Source organism: Dendropsophus ebraccatus, chromosome 4 (assembly GCF_027789765.1).
Source record: "Dendropsophus ebraccatus isolate aDenEbr1 chromosome 4, aDenEbr1.pat, whole genome shotgun sequence".
Classification (NCBI taxonomy): Eukaryota; Metazoa; Chordata; class Amphibia; order Anura; family Hylidae; genus Dendropsophus; species Dendropsophus ebraccatus.
Genome location: NC_091457.1, coordinates 119,555,372 through 119,579,891, shown reverse-complemented (window position 1 = coordinate 119,579,891; position 24,520 = coordinate 119,555,372). Strand labels below are relative to the sequence as shown.

The 24,520-nt window shown below is 41.3% G+C and overlaps 1 protein-coding gene across 1 annotated transcript in view; it reads left to right on the top strand.

Annotated features, from left to right (window-relative positions):
- Positions 1–276: 276 nt before the first annotated feature.
- Positions 277–24,520, top strand: part of LOC138789907 (D-threitol dehydrogenase-like) — a 40,091-nt gene continuing 15,847 nt past the window's right edge. Inside the window, exons 1-6 of the mRNA XM_069968775.1 lie at positions 277–501; positions 8,764–9,000; positions 10,120–10,188; positions 11,477–11,693; positions 17,348–17,556; positions 21,603–21,675. Of these exons, the coding sequence (XP_069824876.1) occupies positions 295–501; positions 8,764–9,000; positions 10,120–10,188; positions 11,477–11,693; positions 17,348–17,556; positions 21,603–21,675 (1,012 nt within the window). The 5' untranslated portion in view covers positions 277–294. The remainder of the gene's footprint in view (positions 502–8,763; positions 9,001–10,119; positions 10,189–11,476; positions 11,694–17,347; positions 17,557–21,602; positions 21,676–24,520) is intronic.

Here is a 24,520-nt window from a genome sequence, read left to right as displayed (position 1 = left end):
AATCAAATGCAGAGCCGTTCGAAGGAACCCAATCATGCTCCAGGGTCACTCATCTCTAATAAAAAACATGCAGGCTGCTGTCCTCCATAGAAAAGACCACATCTACAGTTTACGTATTGCAGCCTTTCTTCATTCCCTTCAATGCAATACTGGACACAGGCCATGCATAAGTATGATTCTGGTTATAGAAGAAAGTAGGCATGTTTTTCTAACTCCTTTAATTCAATGCAAATATTTATACCTTTCGTTTATACCAGTCGTTTCTGTCTCTTCATAGCTAACCAAGTATATAAAATGTTGGCACAACTGATAAGACCAAGAAAGATTTTGTATCTGCCCCATCACATCTACGAGAACCTACAGGATTTACTAGACCATTTGCCAGAAGATGGTGAGATCAATGCTTGTGCTTCTAGTGTGGAACAGCATCATCCATGGAAAGAGTCTTCTTTGAAGAAAAAGTTACATATAGAAGTAGGAGAAACAGACAACATTTTAAAGGTACTTGGCATGTAATATAAAACTTTATGTGATTTGCATGTATTATAAAGATTCATAAGATTTGCAATAGTCTCACACTACCCTATTAAATACCTGGCAACATTCCAGGGCCAATTTGGGGCATTTAAAAACATACCTGTATATATAAAGCTCCATTGACCCTACATTACATTTTTTTATTCTGTTTTTCTTCCGTTCTTTCCCCCCACCCCCCAAGAATCTTTTTAAGATCAATAGTTTTCTTCAGGAATCTATTGTAATAGGTAAATACCTGCTGGGCGTTACCTATTGGGAATGTCTAATTGGAGAATACTATTTACTGGTTGGGGGTGGGGTGGGGGGTGGATTTTGCATTAGCAGAAGAATAGAGCATTCCACTGAATGCTATAGAAGCTGCTCTACCTGTTACCCTGGTATTTAGGCTCATGCCACTTAGTGCCTAATTGCTGCAAAGAGGGCACAATATGCTTAAAATGCTCTTGATACTCGAGACAATGGCATCTTCCTGCATGTTTGGCGGCTTTTTCTCAGCCAATCATCATGCAGAAGAGTCTTTGGGAGCTCGTAGCATCACATGCAAACCCTACATGTCGATAGCAGCGATTGGCTGGCCAGATCAGATGACTTGAGCATATAAAAATCAGGTCCCGCGGTGCTCGCGTCAGACGCAGGCTGGAAGAGATTAAGGAGAGAATTACTGTCTGTCAGGGAGAGTGTTAGGCAGGGAATTAGTGTGCAGTTAGGCAGGAATCCGACACGAAGAACCCAACAGTCCTTCTTAACCCTTAGAGGACCGGGACAATTAAAATTTTTGCGTTTTCGTTTTTTCCTCCTTGTGCTTAAAAGGCTATAGCACTTACATTTTTTCACATAGAAACCCACAAAATTCAATCTGTGGTGAAATTGAAAAAAAAAGAACGCATTTTTAATTTTTTTTTTTTTTAATGCTGTTCGCCCTGGGGTAAAACTGTCTTGTTATATATGTACGATTACAATGATATGTAACATGTATAACTTTTATTTTATTTGATGGCTTTTAAAAGATTCAAACCATTGTTAACAAATGTATGTTCCTTAAAATTGCTCTATTACTATGCTTATAGCGCTTTTATCCTTTGGTCTATGGGGGGTATCGGGGGGGCCATCCACCCACTAGCCACCAGGGAATAATCTGAATACTTAAATAGCAGGCACAGCGATCTGACCGTGCCCGCTAATAGCTGCGGTCCCGGGCTACAAGCGGCACCTGGGACCACCATGCAGCCACCCGCTCTGAACTCCCCTAGCTACGCCAGGACATATCGGTACGCCCTGGGTCGTCTAGGGGTTAAAAGTTTTTAATCTTTTTTTTTTTTTTGCTTCTCTTGGGCTGCTGGCTTGGACTTGGAGTGCAGCTGTCAGTAGTCAATTTATGCGCTGGGATCTGTAGTTCAGCTATACCTATCCTCACAGTGCTGTGTCCTGTGCACGTGGTGCCTTTTTTAAAAAAAAGCACCAGTTTGTCCTGTTGCTGAAATTCTCTTGGCTGTATTGAGGGCCACCACCCGGCTGTTGCCCATAATTTGGCGTAATGCTGCGATTAGCCAGCCCCAGAGGCATCCATCCATGCTGCCTCTGCTGTTTCCTGTCCATTTCCGTGTTGTTTCCATCATTTTCTGAGGTTTCCAGGTTTTCAGGCAACCTTCCCTGTGCAGAGCTTTGGTCCCATGCAAAAATGCTCGAGTCTCCCATTGACTTCAATGGGGTTCGTTACACAAAACAAGCACCCGAGCATCGGAAAATATTCGTCTCGAGTATCGAGCACCCGAACATTTTAGTACTAGCTCATCTATACTCTTGATAATAGTAGTAGGCTCAGCTACTATCGGTGTCAATTCTTCCATCCATTCATCCTTCTATCTCTTTATCTCATATCTATCTGTCTAATATCTATTGGGCAGCATGAGGACTATACCATAGCTGATGGTCAATGACCAAATTAGCAACATCCGAAGGGTTTTCCCGCAGTACCAGTAAAGTAAATGTATAGTACAAATGCTGGGTAATAAGAATAAATAGTCCAGTTCAGTTCAAGGCAGCTATACTAAATAACCTATATACAAAAAAGCCAGACTACTGCAACATAACTAAATGGAATAATTACTTTATTAATCCATACAAACAATACATGACAATACATTAAAATGTAGGTGAAATCAGCCCCAATAATCATGGAGTACAGGGTATATGAGAGCTGCCAATTTATGCCTCCATGTAGTTTTTAGACCCAATTTTAGCCCTCATATAGTTCACAGGGTCCCTTTATGCTCTTATATAGTAAAAAGGCCACCATCTATACCCAAACATAGTAGATTATCCCCCCCTTGTTGCTCCATATAGAAGATAGACCCTCCCTGTGCACCCCCATATAGTAGTTAGGCCCCTCTGTACCTTCATGTTGAAATTCAGTTTCTCTGTGCATCCGTATGGTAGTTAGGCCTTCTGTGCCCCAATATAGTAATTATTTCCAATTTCCCTTTGCTTCCATGTAGTAGTAGTTAGGGCCCTCTGTACCCTCATATAAAAGTTAGACTCCCCTCTGTGCATCTATCATTTCCATCATTTTCTGAGGTTTCCAGGTTTTCAGGCAACCTTCCCTGTGCAGAGCTTTGGTCCCATGCAAAAATGCTTGAGTCTCCCATTGACTTCAATGGGGTTCGTTACACAAAACAAGCACCCGAGCATCGGAAAATATTTGTCTCGAGTATCGAGCACCCGAACATTTTAGTACTTGCTCATCTATACTCTTGATAATAGTAGTAGGCTCAGCTACTATCGGTGTCAATTCTTTTCAGTGGTTGAACCCTAAACTCCAAGTACTTTAAATGCACTAGAAGGGCGCCCTATTTCCTGGTCTCCTGTAGTGGAGCTCAGGCTAACAGGTTAAATCAGAAAATTAAGCACAAACACACTTAAACCATGTTTCAAGGAACAGAGTCAAGTTGTTTTGTTTTGCCGTCTTTACCCTGTGCTCATTTCTGTAGTTTATGCTTTTTAATCTCAAGAGAAAAAAAAGCTTTAGATCTGGCACACTGCTAGCAAAGTCAGAAAGCGCTTTTACAAAGTCAACAGCTCCGCATTTAGCGTTAAACTCAGGGAATAAATTATGCATGAAATTGTGGTGAAGTCTCCAGATTGCAGAATTGCTCCTTTTGATATGAAAGGTTAATTCAGAAAAAAAAAAGTCGAAATAGCTTCAGATTTGAGGAATAGGTAAAAGGGTTTTAAATTTCAAGAGCTGTTATTACCAAAGAAACTGGAATGTATATTGATTTTTATGGCCTTTCTGGGGAATGTGAGTGGTTACATACCTGGACCTGTGACATATATTGTAGGTCTGAAAGTATAATCTTGTATTATCCTTTGTATATACCTGCCTTTTGTCATTGTGAATTATATCCAGAATAAAAGAATCCCCCCACGCATTCCCAGCACAACAGATAACTCCCACGTGCATTAGACACTACTAGGGTTCTTGTATATGTATTTATATTGCTTCAATTGACTTTAATAAAAGCTATATAACTGTATAGTAACCTCCCCCTTGTGGGTCATGGAGGCTGACAGAATTTTATGATTTCGATGTAGAGTCAAGAAACTTTCTTCTGCACATGCGGTGGCCTGGGTTGCTGGAACTGATGTTGGGCCTGCTAGTGGTTTCTGGTGTATTAGAGGCTACTTGTCATGGTGTCCAGGAGCGGTAACACCCACCCCCATACACATGGCAACCGGACCTTAGCTTGGACAAAGGTGAGGTGCAAGGTGTAGGTGCAAGTGCCGCGGCAGAGATGAGAGTCCCACTTTAAGCAACTTTTAAACTTTACTTGTCTACTTTCCTTTCTTCCTGTGACACAAACCTATATAGGGTGAGGTAGCTTCCTGGTCTGGGTCCTTCTTTGGTCAGGAGTTCAATGCTTGGGAGACAGACAAAAGCTACAGGTTCCTGCTGCAGTGACTAAGCGAGCCTGGCTTAGGCCAGAGCCCTTAAAGGGGACTGAGATTATTTCTATGAAAAACTGAGATTACAGTATGCAGTGCTAGACCCTTAAAAGTGGGGTAACCATGATCTGGGTAAACCCTTGTCTACGCCTGGGATCCTTCTCAATGTCAGTGACCCCCTAGAGGAAAGAGGGACTCATGCCCAATAGGACAAAGTTGCTGAGAGCCAAAGCATCCTACTGACCACACTGGACTACCCAGGGATACCTTTAGGGGTTAGCTCTACCTAGAGACAGAGACCTAGGACTTGTGCTACCCAACCTTGCGGTCGCCGATCTAGTTGGGCAGAAGGTGGTCATTAGAGATGAGCGAACCTGGAGCATGCTCGAGTCCATCCGAACCCGAACGTTCGGCATTTGATTAGCGGTGGCTGCTGAAGTTGGATAAAGCCCTAAGGCTATGTGGAAAACATGGATATAGTCATTGGCTGCATCCATGTTTTCCAGACAACCTTAGAGCTTTATCCAAGTTCAGCAGCCACAGCTAATCAAATGGCGATCGTTCAGGTTCGGATCGACTTGAACCCGAACCCGGTTCGCTCATCTCTAGTGGTCATATATGCAGAGATCGTATATACAGTGGGGGAGATTTATCAAACATGGTGTAAAGTGAAACTGGCCCAGTTGCCCCCAGCAACCAATCAGATTCCATGTTCTATTCCTCATGGACTCTTTGGAAAATTAAAGGTGGAATCTGATTGGTTGCTAGGGGCAACTGAGCCAGTTTCACCATGTTTGATAAATCTCCACCAGTATACGTGAGTACTAGTATTTTCTACTTTAAAGTTACAATCCCGGCAGAGTACTGTACTAATTAGACAAGGGCCCCTAATTGGCTCCAACACTACTCTTGCTACACTAGTCTTATTCCACTTTATTACCTCAAGTCTACCTCAAGTACTACCTACTCTGCACTAGCACCTGTGAGCGGTCCTATCATACACTTTTGTATTGCGCTGAAGTTTCTACAAGTAAAGAATCAACCTCTGGTTAAGTGCTGGACTCTGTCACCTTCACCTGTTCTATCAAGGACCGGTGCCTGCGTGTCCAGGGGTGGGCATCACTATTCCTGGCTACCCTGACAAAGCTACCCCAAAACACCAGAGCCCACCAGCTGCCGCAACATCTGCATCCAGCGCTCAGCACAAGGACATTTCCAAATTTGTATTGGGATTTGAAATGAATATGACAGATTCATATTTGCTGAATAAGCACACATTGATAGATTTACATATCTGTATACATTTCCATTAAAAGGGAACTATCAGCAGGATAGACTAATCAAACCCGCTGATAGCCCCTAATGCGCATGGTTTGCTGAGGTGGAAAGTATGTCTCTTGCCTACCTCCTCAGCGCTGGAATTAGTAGTTTAATATGCGGCCCGGAGCATTATTAAGAGCACTGCCCTGCCCCCATTGCGCTCTGTGTGATGGGGGTGGGGCAGTGCTCCCTCCTTCTCCCTCCTTGCCTATGACACTGAAGGGTGTTGATAATGCTCCAGATCTCTTATTCAATGTTGGACACAATAATGGCACCACCCAGGGGCATAGCTAGGGGTTCAGCCTAGGGTGGGGGTGGGGGTGAGTGAATCTCAGTGGGCCCCCAACCAATTATGTTACCCATAGGGAACTTCAGCAGATGACAATGCTTTCCCAATAATAAAGGGTATTTTCTACTACATTATTCATAGTGAACAGGGACTGAGAACAGTGGAAAAGACTTTCTACATTTCACATATATAACCATGTAAAAATTAAAGGGGCTATCAAGCTTTGCAAAAACATAGCTGCCTTTTTCCAGAAACAGCGCCACTCTCCTCCAAAGCTTGGATGTGGTAGTGGTAGCTCAGTTCTACTAAAAGAGAAGGGAACCAAGTTGTGATAGCACACACAACATAGAGGAAGCTATGGCGCTGTTTTTGTTTTCTATCTAGCCATCCATTCATTCTTCTATCTCTATCTCATATCTGTCTGTCTAATATCTATTGGGCAGCATGAGGACTACACCATAGCTGATGGTCAATGACCAAATTAGCAACATCCGAAGGGTTTTCCCGCAGTACCACTAGAGTAAATGTATAGTACAAATGCTGGGTAATAACAATAAATAGTCCAGTTCAGTTCAAGGCAACTATACTAAACATTCTATACAAATCTATTCTATGCAAAAAAAGCCAGACTACTGCAACATAACTAAATGGAATAATTACTTTATTAATCCATAGTAACAATACATGACAATACATTAAAATGTAGGTGAAATCAGCCCCAATAATCATGGTGTACAGGGCATATGAGAGCAGACAGTTTATGCCTTCATGTAGTATTTAGACCCAATTTTAGCCCTCATTTAGTTCTCAGGGTCCCTTTATGCTCTTATATAGTAAAAAGGCCACCATCTATAATGTAACATAGTAGATTATCCCCCCTTGTTGCTCCATATAGAAGATAGACCCTACCTGTGCACCCCCATATAGTAGTTAGGCCCCTCTGTACCTTCATGTTGAAATTCAGTTCAGTTCAGTCTCTGTGCATCCATATGGTAGTTAGGCCTTCTGTGCCCCAATATAGTAATTATTTCCAATTTCCCTCTGCTTCCATGTAGTAGTAGTTAGGGCCCTCTGTGCCCTCATATAAAAGTTAGACTCCCCTCTGTGCATCTATCTAGCATCTCTGTGCAGGCAATCCCCCCCAAAAAGGTAGTATCCTCCATGTAGGCATCCCCTCTAGCACCATCTCATGTAGGTAATCCTCCCTGTATGCATTCCCCATGCAGCCACCCCCTCCCCCAGCAGTAATCTCCCTGGTAATCCTGGAGGTAAGACAACCCCCCCCCCCCCATACACACACACACACACAACCACCACCACCACCACCACCACTGTGAGTAGACTGTACCTCCAAATTAAGTACCCCCTTTTTAGTTAGCCAGCACACCCTATACCCCAACCTCCATAGGTAACATCCTTCCCAGGAGTTGGTCCCACCCACATAGGTCTCCTCCTCTATAACTAAGGAAAAAAAGCCATAGTTACCTGCTGTGTGGTTGCAGTACTGTAGTCTTCTCATGTCAACTCTCTCGCTGCTCTGTGAGTGAATCAGTGACATCACTCATGTTCCACAGCTCTAAGGGAGGGAATGGTTTCTTGTGGCCACAACAGTGATTGGCAGGGTGGTGAGCCAATGCTCTCCTTGCCTTGTCAATCATCCTGCTGCATGCAACTGTATATTCTTCTCGCATACAAGCACATACAGCTAAGTGGTCAGACACAGCATTCAGTAGCCGTGTGGGCCCCCAGGAGCACTGGTTGCTGGCCAGGGGCCACCTACAGCCAATAGACATTTGTTAAGTCTGTCTGCAAAAGCAATAGCTTTTGCGGACAGCATTAACTGTCTAAATCTTCAGTGGGCCCCCTGCCTGTGTGGACCCCGGAGCTGCCCCCTCTGCTCCCACCACATTACGCTACTGGTACCACCTCATCCTCGATCAGGATGGGTCTGGTGATACTGCAAATGTTCTAATCTATATTCTGATGATTCATAGCACATGTATAAGTGGTCTTTAAAAGGGGTTCTCACTGAAATATTCACTCCAAACAGCTGTCTTTGTTGGGTTTAGGGGGTAGTGTGCTTATAGAGGGGCATTGGTCACAAACAAAATTCCCCATTGGGTAGAGTAGGAGTTACATAATGGCATCACACACAGATTTCTATTTTCCACTTTTCTTGGGATGAGATTGCTATAAGATATGTAAATATTCTTGCATGGTAACATCCAAGTAGCGATGCCAACAATATTGCAGAGAATGTCACCCATTTAATTACAGTTGCCTACGGTCAAAAAACTCCAAGCCATTATTTGCCTGTGATTTTTTTTTATTCAATCAGCGAGGCCTCTTACTTTCTGCATAATGACATGATTACGGGCCTGAAGTAATTATTTTTGCCTTTAATTAGCAATAATAAATAAGCACTCCATCCCCAATCTTCACCCCGGTGACCTTCTTTATCCTAAACTTGACTCCGCTATTCTGCAATTTAACGCCACTTTAGGCAAGCAGAAAAAAAAATGATGTACGGTTTTCCTAGAAGACGTAACTACATTTCCAAGCATTGGTTCTGCTAGCAATCCATCTCAGTCTCCTTCATTATCACAGAGGCCCTTTTCCATTTTCACACTTAATCAGGATACATCTGTATTCCGTGTCTGTTTGTTGTCTTGCAGAAGTTAGCCGCTTCGGGCGAGCAATATGACATGGTGTTTATCGACGCTACAGAGGAGAATCCTATAAACTATTACAACCTGATTATGAACAGCAATATGCTAAAAATGGATGGTGTGATTTGCGTACAAAACGTTCCTGCAAATGAGACGGGAAGCCAGGAGCACATCAATGATGAGATGGGATTAAGGTCCAAGGAAATGACAGATGTAATTAATGCAGACACCAGAGTGAAGCAGGTTAGTGCTATCAAGCAGGAATACAGAATGCAATGCTCGCATGTTGGGAGAGTAATTGAACAAACAGAAGGAAATATTTAATTTTAACAATCTATTTAGAACAGATAGCCGCCTTTATTGCTTTGGCTACTAGGAACATAGCATTTTATATAGCACTATTAAAGGGAAACTCCAAATGATAAATTGTTATTGCAGATTTCTATTTCCCAAAAAGATAATAGGATATTATTCAAATTAATATTATTAAATTATCTGATGTCTTCTGGTAGAAAGTAAATTCTTTTTGTACAGTATATGTAGATAGTATGTATATCCATGGTTGTTTTGGGTAAGACATCCTATTTTCACAGCTTATCAATTTATATGTGCCATGGATGACCTAATCATTGTGTCAATGAGACATTAAAGTTTGACTGTCAATATTATAGTATTATATAAGAGGCACTGTCAACACTCAAACCCTGACCGATACAAATGTTTGACATGTCTCTCTGACATGTCAAAAGTTTTTTTTCCTCACAGGCCCACTTTAGGTTATAATCCCATTACATAAAAATGGTGTCTGTCTTTGAGGACGTCCGGCAGTTTGGGATCAAACAATGGCCGTTATTTAATAATTTAATAATGGCCCTTATGTTTATGACAATGGATGTTATATATAAAATAATAGTCGTTGCTTGACCCCAAAGTGGTGGGCATCCTGTCATTTTTACGTAGTGGGAATATAGCCTTAACCCTTGATGGTTCATACAATTCAATGCTATCTTATTATTAATGATATCTTATTTTTTTTTAGCATAAGGCTCAATTTTACCTCTAAATCTTTTGATTCAATTGACAGCGTCCTAGAGTTAAGTGATAAATTTCTAGTGCGCATACCTGCCCCTAGGGGGAGCTTATAAGCTCACTGAAGACAGTTTTAATGCTCTATAGGAGCTTTAAAAATCCATATTCAGTAAGCTTCCCTCAGTCACAGATGTTGGCAAACAGAATTTTCCTAGATTTTAATAAATAGCTATCAAGGGGAATTGGAGCTTTGTAACTAAACTGAACATAGTTTGGAACCGTTTACAGTTTGTATAGAACAAAACTGATGTTATCTTTCTTTGTCTTCTAAAGGTTGAACTAGCAATAAAAGGCGTTATTGTCATAAAGCGATTACCGGTATTGCAGATTGCTGACACGATGGTAAGGCTGAAATTCTTTAACAATAAAGGAAATATTATTGTTATTATTAAAAATAGTAATAATAAACATTATAGCATCTAGAAAGGAAAACTATCATTTTTCTCTCAAAGGGGATTCCACTCAAATCGTGAATTTTCTAAATATTTAAAAATGTTATCAGTAAACACAAATAGTTCTTCTGGTAAGCTAGACTCACATAGTGTTTTTGTTGTCCATTTAGGCTATGTTCACTCAACGTAAGTAAAGTATTAATTGCCGATTTGCAACACGGCCGTGATCAATACTTTACCTACATTGTGTTGCAGTTGAGGAAATCCTGGCCGGAGTGTATACACAAAGTATAAACTGACGTCAGTTTTCTGCGGACGCTCTTCATTGAACAGCGGCCACAGAGAACCTGTCAGTTCCCACAATGGAGCATGCAGCTCCGGCCGCACCCTCCATTGTATGCAGCAGGGAATTCGAATGCGGGTGTGCCTGGTGTACACTCTTGTGCCTGCATCGAAATTCAGCAAAAGCTAAGATCATCCGGCCGGTACTGCAGTATCGGCCAGGTTGATCTTCTCTGACACTGGCCATTCTGTGACCCAGCCTGGTCACAGAATGACCAGTGTCTTACGCCATGTAAACATGGCCTTAATGTGTATGTTTAAAGGAAACCCGTCACCCCCCCATGCTGGGGTGACACCCGCCTGAAGTCCCGGTCCTGGACCCGCTCTCGCCGCGATATAGCCGTCGGAAGCCCTGAGCGCGCTTATTAGAGATGAGTTCGATGCTCACAGAGAATGACTGCTTCAGTCATTCTCTATGGGCGTTCGGGCTCATCTCTGATGAGCGCGCGCAGGGCTTCCAATCGCGATATCGCGGCGGCTGTAGCTGATCCAGGACGGGGACTTCGGGGAAGGGGTAAGTATATGGTGCTCCACCCGGGGGTCGGGCGTCACCCCGGCAGGGGGGTGACAGGTTCCCTTTAAATGAAAAAAATCTGATGTAAAAATGGATGGTAAAAATGGATGCTGTTGTATGCCAGACTACAGAATCCTTTTTTCATTGACTTGACAAAGAAACAAAGAAACAAAAAAACATATGGACATAAAATAAATATAAACAAAAGTCTACATAAACATGGTAAAAATCTTTTGGGACCAGGCACCTCACCTCTATCCAATGACAAGGTTACAGATATATAAAAGGCCTGTTTTGGGGTCTCTATTTTTTTATACTTAACATTTTGTAATGTAGCATATTTTAAACAGCTATAATTGATTTCTCTTGTATTCCCATCTAGAAAGGGATTGTAGCCGATGATGTTTTTCGAGGATTTAGAGGCCGCAGTATATTGGATCGGCTGTATTTGGATGGGAAGGTCGCTTACATCACCGGAGGAGGCCAGGGCATTGGACGAGCCTTTGCACACGCTTTGGGAGAAGCTGGTGCTAAAGTGGCTGTCATAGACCTAGTACTGGAAAAAGCCGAGGCTGTGGCCAATGAATTACAGCTAAAAGGTAGAGTATGTTGAAAGTTCATATGATTAGGGATGGCTTTAAGTCTTGGGTTCATCTGTTGTATAAATGTTCAACGGTAGCACTAGTGGCATTGGCAGCACAAAGATAGCTAGACAGTAGAGTTAAGTGCAACTCGAGCATGCTCAATTTTGTCCCGAAGCTAAACCCTCTGCATTTGAATACCAGTAGCTGAAGAAGTTTGATGCAGCCTTGCAGGGGTCAGCACCAGAGAGCAGGGGGAAAGAAACTTTTTTTTCCATTTTTTAGTCTCCCACCTCTCGTTCAGACTTGCCAGCAAATCTGGTGTCTTTTTTTAAGGGGGGGGTGCTTTGGTGTGCATTGTGGAGTTGCTCATGTCTGGTATGGCAGTGTTATCCAGTTACAGCATGGCGGTATTGGTCAGGTCTTGTGTGGCAGTGGTAATGTGATGCCCGGAGCTATTTCCTATCAATCTGTCAATCATGTGGTGAGAATTCCTTTAGTTAAAAACCATTCAGACAATGTTTCTACATGTAGAGTAATGAATGTGGCCGAAACCACTCTCCCCCACGCTCCCCAAAATGGTTTAGTGCCTAGGGCAGCATCCAGGGGCGTAGCTAGGATTCATGGGGCCCCATAGCAAAAAAAAAAACTGTACAGGTCCCGCCCCCCAACAAAAAGCACACAGTATATATATATATATATATATATACACACATACACACTCGGTGATGTGGCCAAAGAATAAAGTCTCTTGTGGCTGAGCAGAGCTGATTGCTTTGTCATTCCACTGCATTTAACTAGAAGGGCCCATTAGAAGCCGTTATAGGTGCAGAAGCAGAATACCTTCTGCTTAACCCCTTATGTACTGAAGTTTAAGTGACATAAACCTCACTTACATGCTGCCGCACAAAAAGGGTTAAAAGCAGAAGAGAAGGAGATGGCTCGTGCACTGATAACCCCTGACCTCTGCAGGGCTTAGGAGAACAGAGGTCAGGGGCTATCAGACCAGTGAAGCAGAGATCGCCTTGTCTTCTGCTTATTAACCCATTTTTATGTTGCAGCATGTAAATGAATTTTGGGTCACTTACACACAACAGTACATGAGGGGTTAAGCAGAAGCACACAGGTTGGCTCTTATCTTCCCTGTGCATCCCCGGGCCCCCCTCCTGCAGGGGCCCCATAGCAGTTGCCTACCCTGCCTCTATGGTAGCTACGCCTATGGCAGCATCAGCTGTTAATACGGCCCTGATCTGCCACCAGTAATTAAATGCAGAGTGTTTAGGTTTGGATAGTTTTGAACATGCTCAAGTTTTGCTCATGTCTACTGGACGGCCCTTCACTTCATTACAATTTGTGGCTCATTGTATTTGTTGTTTTCAGGCAAGTGAATTACAATGCTAAGAACTAATTCACATGACACAGTAAAGGTCCATAGTACAGATCTGTAAGCACTCTGCAGGTCACTATATGTTGCCTCTGTGAAATGCTACAATAGCTCACTATGCTAAAATACCTTCACAATATACCATACAATGCCATCCCAGGTTCGCCGAGTGCTAGGGTGTACACTGCATAAAGATCACTGACTCTCTGCTGTTCCTTAAATCTGGAGCAGTGAATGGAGTTACACATCATACTTCTCTATCTGGTATTTGATAATAAAATCTGAGATTGGTGTTGCCTATCTGCATTGTGCCTGTAGAGTCTGCTGGAGGAAGGAGAAGGTTTTTTTTTTAGGGGTCGGCGTCTGCTCCTCTGCTTCCGTGAAGTCTGGTGTGGAAGAACATGGCTGGCCACACAGAGGCCTGATCTCACCCCCAGCGAACACCTTTGGAATAAAGTAGAATAAAGACTACAAGCCAGATCCCCTCATTCAATATCAGTGTCTCACCCGACAAATGCTCTTCTGGATGAATGAGCAGAAATTCCTACAGACACCTCCAAAATCTCATAGAAAGTCTTCCCAGAGGACTGAAAGCTGCTGTGCCGACAAAGAAGGGACCAGCTCCATATTTATGTATGTATATGGAACTAGAATGGGATGTCATAGAAGCTCCTGCAGGTCTAATATATAGATGTTCCAAGACTCCTGTCCATATAGTGTATTTTTAGAGAATCTTATGGGCTACCTAAAATTGATGAAAACGGAAAGCCCAGGCTTGAGAAGAGTACCTCCTTATATAAGTCACAGCTATAACCGAGTTCCAAAGCAATAGAGACCGCAGTTATAATAACATAGTACAACGTTATACAGTGTACAAGGTGTACACTTAGACCAATATCTAATGAACATTATAGAATCTGGCAACAGCAAAAAGAAGGCATAAATATCCTTGATGAATGTAAGTAAATATTTAGGTGGATAATTCAATTCAAAGGAATCTGAATAAAACAATGTGACATTTCACCAACACCAACATGACTTGGAAATATATTTTTTAATTCTTCAATGAGCCTTCCTGAAGTAAGGCTTAGGAGTGCCCATATATAATCGGAAAATGTAAAACTAACTATCTTTGTTATATGTAGTGTCTTCATTACTTTTTCCCCCTAGTATTTCTGATTTATTAAAACTGTTAAAAAGTTCATGCCAATTGATCTTTCTCGTGAAGATAGAAGGACGGCTCTCTGCGGGGTGGTGTTGGTGCTTGTTGAGGAGGATTCCAGCAATATGAAGACAAAGGTACCCAGCACTGACCAGTTGGTTCAGGAGGCTTAGGAGTACCCATATATAATCGGAAAATGTAAAACTAACTATCTTTGTTATATGTAGTGTCTTCATTACTTTTTCCCCCTAGTATTTCTGATTTATTAAAACTGTTAAAAAGTTCATGCCAATTGATCTTTCTCGTGAAGATAGAAGGACGGCTCTCTGCGGGGTGGTGTTGGTGCTTGTTGAGGAGGATTCCAGCAATATGAAGACAAAGGTACCCAGCACTGACCAGTTGGTTCAGTGATTTTATTCAGTGCAGGAATGCATCAATATTTACAGCAGTACGCTTTTCGAGCTAATGAAGGCCATGCTTGGCCGAAACGCGGACTGCAGTAAATATTAATGCATTCCTGCACTAAATAAAATCTGACTGGTGAGTGCTGGGTACCTTTGTCTTTAAAATTGATCTTTCTATACCTTGTGTGAATAATGTTTACCTTCAGACTCAGTAACACAATGTGATCTCCCAAAGGCTGTAACTTGGTGTGTATAAGTTGATGAGTATGGCTTCCATAAATGTTAGGACACATATGCAGTACACATATTTTTACATATTTTATATTTCCAATTTTGAGAAGCGTTTTTTTACCTGTGTGGCTTGTAAAGGAGATGTACGGCCATGGCAAAAATCTGACAGGTGGCATGGGAGAAGATAACAATCAGTCCTTACTTACCTCCCCCCGTGCCCTTGATGCCCAATGTGGCCGGCTCTGGGACCCCGCTGGAAGGCATTTTTCTATGAGTTGTGGTGACGTGATGGGAAAATGCCCTTTCCAGCTGATGGACTGACCGCTCAGACAATTAGTGTCTGCAGCGGCTTGTGTCAGTCTCTGACTGGCTGAGCCAGTCCATCAACCAGGTTGTGATGTCGGCTCTGCTGGAGTGGTGATCCAGTGCTAGAGAGGCATGGAGAGAGGTGCGTCTGAATAGTTTATGTTCCTCCCGCCCCTAAAGTTTGAAAAAAAAATGTACATGGCCAGACTTTTCCTTTAAAGCATGTGTTCTCATCGTGCTTCACCTTTGCAAAATTGCATCGTAAAACTGCTGCAATCTGAACATATCTAATACCTAAGGCTATGTTCATACAACGGCTATAAATAATGCTCCTGACCATTATTGACTGTCGTCATTGTAAAATAACAGCTGTTTTAAAACCGACGACCTTTATTTTGCATAAAAAGACGTTGTGTGATTATAACCTAAAACAGATCCTATGCTCAAATAATATAGTATTATATATTGGGTATGTTCACACATATTATTTCTGTCAGTCTTTTGGTCAGTATTTTTTCGACCAAAACCAGAATTGGGTCGAAAAAACAGAAGCTATGGAAATCTTTCCATTATATTTAGGCCCTGTCATTTCCACTCCTGATTGAAAATGAAAAAAAATCACAAAATATGATACTTAAATTTTCTCTAAAAACATACCAAAAGCGGAGCTGGATTATGTCTTGTGATATTTGAAAGGAAAAGGTAAAATAGCCACTTAAAGCATTATTGCCGTTTAAATTACTGGCGGTGGGGTATGATCCCCTCTGATTGTTAGTGATAACCGGGTGCCTCACACTTCTTTCCCCAGCTGGCCATGTGATCCCACTCATTACCCTATCTTAACTTTTGTTATGTCTGTGTGAATTTCAATGATGGTAATACTTTAAGGCTATGATCCTGTGCGGCGCCAGAAAAAACTGACATGTCAGTTTTCTGCGGCCGGAATTCAGTGAATTCCGGCCGCAGAAAGACCTGTCAGTTCACACAGTGAAGCAAGCGGCTCCGGCCGCTCGCTTCACTGTGGGCTATGGGAAGCTCTGATGCGGGCAGAGACCGGCCGTTCCGTGACCGGGCTGGGGTCACGGAACGGCCGGATGTTCACAGCGTGTGAACGTAGCCTAAAGGGGAAGTTCGGGCAGAATAATGTTAAGATATGTTATTGCACAACTAAAGTTATGAAAATTACTAATACACACTTATTATGGGAAACACACCTATAGTGCATTTTCCCTGCACTTACTACGGCATGGCGTGTTCAGGTCTCTGTAAAGTTGGTGATGTCACGTCACATAAACTGCCAACCTCACGTCACATAACCCTGCTGCAGCGGTGGGACAGACTGGAGCAGCAGGAGTTGGCAGTTTATGTGACGTGACATCACCAACTTTACAGAGACCTGAACACGTCATGCTGTATTAAGTGCAGGGAAAATGCACTATAGATGCGTTTCCCATACAGTAGTAAGTGTCTATTAGTCATTTTCATGGCTTTTGTTGGGCAATAACATATCTTAAAATTATTTTGCCCGCAATTGCCCTATTAATATTTATTATTGGTTTTTTTTTTATTATTATTATTATTATTATTATTATTATTATGCGCTGCGGAATCTGTTGGCGCTATACAAATAAATATTATTATTATTAATAATAATAATAATAATAATAATAATAATAATAATAGCCTCATATTGAAGTGTAGATCCAACAGTAGCCTCCAAACAATTGATTATCTGTTTACTTATTGACAGAATGTGTCTCACTTACTAGTTAATGTCTGTCTGATTACCCTGTATGCTTGGAAACAGAATATGCACTTTTTAAGACTGCTGGATTTGTACATCATTTGATTTCAGTATCTGAATATTTATGGCAATATGCCCTGGCATTCCAGAGCCAGATGCCCCAACCTCTTAAATATTTGCCCATAAACACATAATGTACATGCAATATTCAATTTTGAACACTAGAGGGCGACATTTTACAATAAACCAGCTTTTCCTTTACACTTTGCTTAGCTCCACTGGGAATAAGGATCATTCAGTAAATAAAACTGATTAAATGTATGCGATAAACTTTTTTTTTTAATAAAAAGAAAACTCTATACATATTTATAAATTATTGCTACTTTTTTTTTTTAACAGAACTTCACCTCACCTAATTTTATTCCATGAATTATTTTGCAGGCATCCAATCTGTTGCTATGGCAGCCGATATTAGCAAAGAAGAAGACGTGAAAAGAGTGGTGGACACAATTGTGGCTAATTGGGGGAAAATTGACATCGCATGTAATAATGCAGGAATTAATATGAATTCAGCCAGTGAAGATACTACATTGGAGGAATGGGATAAAACGTTCAGTGTGAACTTACGTGGCCTGTTCATGTGCTGCCAGGTAGGCGTTTTTAAAATCATTATTTGTCTGTAGTACAAGCTCCCTTGTTTGATCGTATGTATATCCTGCTTGGAAGTAAACTGAAAATGAACACAATATCACTAATTGCAAAAATGGAGGCGGCAGCAGGAGAAGAGTGTGCTGATCCTGTGGGAGCCAGCGACCTAAGGTAAGGACAGGGCTTTGCGTGACAAGACTAGCATCATGATATACGAAAGGAGAAGTAGTATGCCAGACTGAGAGATCCAAAAGGAATACCCTGATCCCCTGATCTTATGGGAGGCAATGACCTGCTGGTGAGGATAGAGCTATGTATGACAAGACTAGCGTGAAAATAAAAGACTGAAGATATGAACAGGCCAGACCAAGACATTTCAGAAAGGAATACCCTGGTCTCCTGATCTTATGGGAGCCAATGACCTGGTGGTAAGGATAGAGCCATGATCGGAAATGAGCAAATCAAGTTAGTTACAGTTAATATAATTTTGAAAATAATTTGGATTTGTTAAAATAAAAACTTTTTGGGGAGATTTATCAAACTGGTGTAAAGTAGAATATGCTCAGCTGCCCCTAGCAACCAATCAGATTCCACCTTTCTTTCCTCACAGATTCTTTGAAAAATGAAAGATGGAATCTGATTGGACAATGTGATTTATTTCGAAAAATATATTGCCTCTCAGTGTACTGTAAAGGAGCAGGGACTTCTGACTTTGACAAGAGTCTGTCAGGAAGGGGAGGTAGGGACAAGACGAGATGTCGGGCCCTAAGGCAAAACCCACCCACTGTCCCTACCTACTTTCTTAAATTGGCCCTAGGCAGCCGCGGACAACCACAAAGACCTATACTGTATAAGTGTAACACCGAACAAGACAACAAAGGAGAGTCAATCAACCAAGTCAGAACCCAACGAGCAAGGCAGTACAAAGTCAGGGATCGAATGGGTAGTCAAAAGTCAAGCAGGAGGTCTGGTAACATGTCAAGCGAGAAGAGGAATTAGGAACGCGGATCGCAGGAGTAGACAGGGGGAGCCGGGATCAGGGCATAAACCTTAATAGCCAGCAATGAGAGACTGGCTCTGCTTTCATTTATGTGGATCAAGAGCCTGGTCCGGCTCCCCATTGGACTGGCACTCTGATCTTCAAGGTTCCGGACAGGCAGAGGCATGTGTCAATCAAAAAACACTGCTCAGCTGCAGCGATCAAGGCTAGCAGTGATCAGTGTAACTCCTGCATTTCCAGGAGGCTGAAAGGCAAGCGGGTGTGTCAGCCAAAAAGTAAAAACAGGCCCAGTTCACACCAGTCTCACTGCACATTCCTGTATTTTGCATTGGCGATCACAGGGCAATCGGAGCGCTTCCTAATTGAATTCGGGATTTGAGTCTGGAACAAATCTTACGGTCATAGTCACTGAACCTGACTGAAAACAAAACTCAAGAGATTCGCTCATGTCTAGTCATGGCATAAGAATGGAGGCGTCTAGTAGGCCAGACTGAGAAACTTCACATGGAAGAGCCCAGTGGGCTGATTTTAACAGAGACAATGACTTGCTGTGCTGTGTCACAGGACTAGAGTCATGATCTAAGAATGTAGACATGTTGTAGTCAAGACTGATGCTATCCAGACGAGGTATCCAAGAAGGACAGAATATTTTATAAGAGTGAAATGAAGAAATAAAATTAGATTATGAGAATGATGGAAGCAGCAGCAGGAGAGGAGGATATTGATCTTGTAGGAGACAATGACCTGGTGAATAATGTGGTTAGGTGGGAATCATTGACCATTCACGTGAGTATGTTAGTAGAGCTTAGACAGAGCTATGTGTGACAAAGGTAGTGTCATGGTTTGGATGGGGATAGAAACCATTTAATCAATAAAATAAGGAGAAAATTGGGCTGAGGGCAGGCAATAACCTGTCAATGTATGTTCTTATGTTTGCACTGGCAAAACTATAGTGAATTTGGATGGGGGTGGAAGCGATCTAAGAGCAGAAAAAGAGCACCATACTGATTTTGTAGAGGGTAGTGACCATTTACATAATTGTGCAAGTGTGGCAAGAGTTGCATTGGATAGAGTTAGCCTTATATTTGTTTTGGGGATTGAAACCCTAGAATCAATTATAATATGGGATTAATGACAATGCATTGGGTGAGGTGTGTATTTAACATACAGTATGAGATGCATATGCCAGAAGCAGTGCCATGCTTTGGGTAGGGATATAAAACCCATGACCAATCCATTCACAAAAATAAAGACAGCAGCAGACAAAAATGTTCATGTATCCAATGGGAGGCAATGGCCTTTTCACATGTGTGGCTACGTAAGCATGGGCAGGAGTCCATGTGACAGGGAGAGTGTCATTTATCGCGTTGGCATAGATTTACAATGATGAAAGATCAGCGATTTGTCCATTTACATGCTATTGTTTTACTTTTTGTTTGCTAAATCTAGGATCCCACCCAACAACTTGAATTTGCACCAGTTTCAGTCTTATTGGCTGACATAGGACATGTCAACCTATCCTATTCGTAAATCTATGTAAACCAGTGTGATGCTGCTAACCTGTTCTATGAATAGAACACTGCATCACATGACCATAGGCACAGACAGGGTTGGGAGCGATGCATTTCGGTTTGTTTTCTTCTAACATTCTCCACTCGGCATAATTGGCACAATAATGAATAATTTGTAAAGCACTTTTAGTTAATTAATGTAGCACTGATAGCTGAACCCTTTAAGTGTTATCGGGTGGGGCCCAGTTTGAAGGAGCAACAAATCTACAGTATTAACAGGCTCATTCAGTGCTTCTCTGATGCTAAGTAAATTAATACTTTACGTACACTTTGAAGTGTGGCCTTTCTCTTCTGTTGCCTAATCGTTAATTAGGATTAACAACTGAAACTGCTAATTAATTTGGAGACTTCTCCTTTTTTCATTGATAAATATATAGAATGAGATTGGTTAAAACCAGATTTAAAGAGATTTAAACTCAGGTATCATCTCATAGAGGTAGGCTGTATTCACTCTGGGCAATTATACTGGAATTGTTGCCTTTGTGTTACGGTATAGATAGTAGAATATTAATTGTGTATTTAATTCTGTATTTTTTGGCAGAGATTTTAAACCTTTTGTCTAAGGTGAACGATGCACCAAAATCGTGGCATACTGCTTTTCAGATGTTTAGTATGGATAATGCACCAAAAAAAAAAAAAGTAAAATGTTCCTCACTAGAAAAGGGGGCGTGGCTTTGCCAAAAAGGGCCATTGCATGGGCAGTAAGTAGGCATGGCTTAAAATGCAATGTTGTGTGTCACAATTTTTTGACACACAACTTACTTGCCTACTTGGGCTAATCTTAGGCTAGACAGTACAAACTTAGACTAGACAAGCTAAAGATGTGGCAAATTTATTTAACATCAGGAGTTACTCTGCTAAATCTGGCACACTCTGACTGTCTAGTCTACAAGCCCTTTTTAGATGAGTTGACCAATTCCACAAAACGGGTGGTATTCTTCTTGAAATGAGCATAGTATTTATTTTTTTTTTGTGTGTGTGTGTGTGTCATTTTGATATTTTTTCCCCCCAGTTTTTAATCTCTGGCTGCAGAGTTTTAGCTAAAAAGAAAATGATGCTGAACCATATAAGATAGAAAGTGTATCATGTTACTATATGTACAGAATCTATCTATCTATCTATTGATCTCCTATCTAACTTGCTATATATTTCTATATCTATTAATCTTTTATCTATAGAATGACGGTAGTGTGCAGCTTACGAGCCACAATGATTCCCACAGAGTTTTTTTTCACTGTTCAGCAGTGAATTTGGTCAGTATTGGTCAGTATTTTCAGCCACTTTACAGCTCATAAAATGCCCCCCAAAAACTGTGTGTGAATATAGCCTTGGCATTTTTTTTTATTCTTTTGTTTACTTAAGAAGCAATCAGCATCATATCTTTTTTTAAATCAAACAATTAGGAGAAAGCCATAATATATGGTAATATCATTGTATAAAAAGAGGTCACATGTCATCTTTGTAATTCTTTTCATAGGCTGCAGGCCGCATAATGCTGAGTCAAGGATATGGGAAGATAATTAATACTGCGTCTATGGCAAGTTTAATAGGTGAGTGATGAGAGTTGACAGTCGAGCTTTGGAATTCATAGTTTAATTAGTAATCATGCCATCTGATTTAATTAAGCATGTATCCGAAAGTGGTAAATCACTGACACTACGTATCAGGTCAAAAAATGTATTAGCAAACATTTACGGCCTCCTTAACCTGTGTGTGAGTGGCATACCTGTGCAAACCGAGGCGGTGGGAGCTCATTAATAGCGTGTCTTATCCGCAAGAATTGGTAATCAAGGAAATGACAGTTACATTTGGAGGTTTTAAATAAAACAAAAAAATATATATATATTTTCATGTAAACATTTACCATTTCTCAATAAAGTTATGATATGCAGCTAGACAACCAATATTCTTATAATTTACAGAAAGGAATAAGTTAAAAATATTGTAAAAATATCTATCTATCTATCTATCTATCTATCTATCTATCTATCTATCTATCTATCTATCTATATATCTATCCATCCATCCATCCAACATTAATTATCTATCTATCTATCTATAAACAGGAAAAAGCCGTGGCACTCGAAAATATAGTGAAGAAAAATAAGTGGTTTATTTGCCCAAACCCGCAACGTTTCGACCTAACAATAAGGTCTTTTTCAAGCAGTGTCTATAGTACATATGGCATAGTGTTACAATTTATACACAGCACACAAAATTAGCATCAGTGGTTACAAATCATTAATCAGTGTATCACAGTAACGGCTAGTAAACAAAACAAGTGGTGGCCATAGCAAATCAGGTATTGTGCTTTCTCCATGTGCACATCTCGTAGTGTATGAAGTGATCAGGAAGTGATCGCCCAACTGTATATAAATAGTGTCCATAAAAAACTCAGTGCAAAGTCCAATAAAGTCCTATTTACAAAATATATAAGGAAATTCGAGGATCCTCACTCACCATGATGACAATATCGCCCCAAATACGGAGTAGTAAGCGTGGTGTATGACCTAGTGCTCATGCGCGGAGAAGACCAATAGGAGTCAGTGGAAGTCAGTGACGTACACGTTACCCCACGTGATCGGGTTAACTCTATGTGTACGGACACATATCTATTTGTGGTGGTTCTCAGATTACAAATCTGCCCATACACTATGGGTAGACTTCATTTGAACTCAGGCTTGACTGGGTGTTTGCTATATGTGTTTACAATGTGAAGAGAATAAGCTGTTGCTAGACTCTTCAACTGGCAGCTTATGTCCTCTGGGAACAAAGGATCTGACATGTTTATATCCAACATGGCCAAACCTTCTCTTCCTCTTCCAGGTTGTGAGGAGGCTTATGACACCTATAAACCATATTTTTCACTTTATAAGACACACTTTTTCCCCCAAAGTGGGAGAAAAACTCTTATGTAGCTAACATGCCCACACCAAATGCCAGCATGCCACTCTTACCTCTCCCCACCATTGGGGACACCTCCGCCTGCCTGCCCGACCTCCTGGGAACCATCAGCAGGCTGCCACCGACCCTTCTCAAGTCCCTGCCAGCCTCCTGGTGCAGCTCCTGCCTTCCCTGATGAAGGGCTCATTTCTGTCCGCCTGCTTCACTGCTGCCAGCCACTGATCTGGCAATGATCAGCATAAAGTTCAAAAAGCGTCTGCTCCTGTTCTCTACTCCTGCCCTCTGCTCTCAACTTGAATGGAAGCTGAACCCCAGCCGAGACAAATTCCTTCACTGGGTAGTGCAGCACCGAACAGCTTTTCCCCAACCCCCCCCCCCCCCCCTTTAAAACTTTAGTGCATCTTATCATCAGGTGCGTCATATGAAGCAAAAAAATACAGTGCATTGGATGGTCATTTGTTTTTGTTTTCTCTGTATCCATCTAATCTTGTTATTGTACAATATACAATATTGTTAATATTACAATATACTGCATTTTCTATGTAAAAATAAATAAATTATATATATATATATATATATATATATATATATATATATATATATATATTTTATATTTATTTATTCTCCCCCCCTCCTCATATAACCTTTCAATTTTGTAATGCCACTCGACCCTTACACCTTTAGGTAAATGCCCCGGCCATAACTGATGACTGTTGGTCACACAAACCTGGCACTTTAAGCGAGAATTATGTGCAATATTTGTCTAGTAACTTTCGCTCCATTCCAGACTGTAACGCCAGTTGTTAAACCTCTTTATAGTTGCCAACAGGTGCCTCGACCAGCCTCGCTGTATCAGCAGTGTCGTCCGAGAGCCAATAAACCATTGTAACATATGGAGAAAAATCCCGACTGCTGAGCTAATCTGGAAGGCAGTTACTTTCTGGTGATCCGAGGCCCATGGAACAAAAATTGATCAATTACACAAATTAAGCATAGCCCTTCAGGAATTTATTTTATTGGTCTGGACATCTGTTTCAGTATTGTCCAAATCCAAAAATCAAACGGTGCTTTGAGCTGCCAAGTTAGGCAAGAAAATCTAGCGGCCATAAAACTACAACACAAAACCACTAAGTTAATATTACATCCATCTGCTGAATGTTATATAAATATGCAGCCTTTTTTATTTTCTTTGGGAATACCATTTATTTTTACAGTGCCCAGTATGACATTCGACAGCATTCTGTGCAGTTTATTACAAAGCGACTATAAATGTTTCTTCAAAAATGCATTTATAATTGTGTTACGAGTCCTTAGTTAAGTGTCCGCGCCACCTGTCCTATTTATAATTAAAAACAGGGATTTTTTTTCTTCCATTTTTTTTTTTTTGGGGGGGGGGGGGGGGAGGGGAGGAGGGGTTTAAAATAGTCAGGACAAGGACTCTAAAACAGTTTGCAATTATAATTTTTGGAGAAGCCGTTAACTAATGATTTA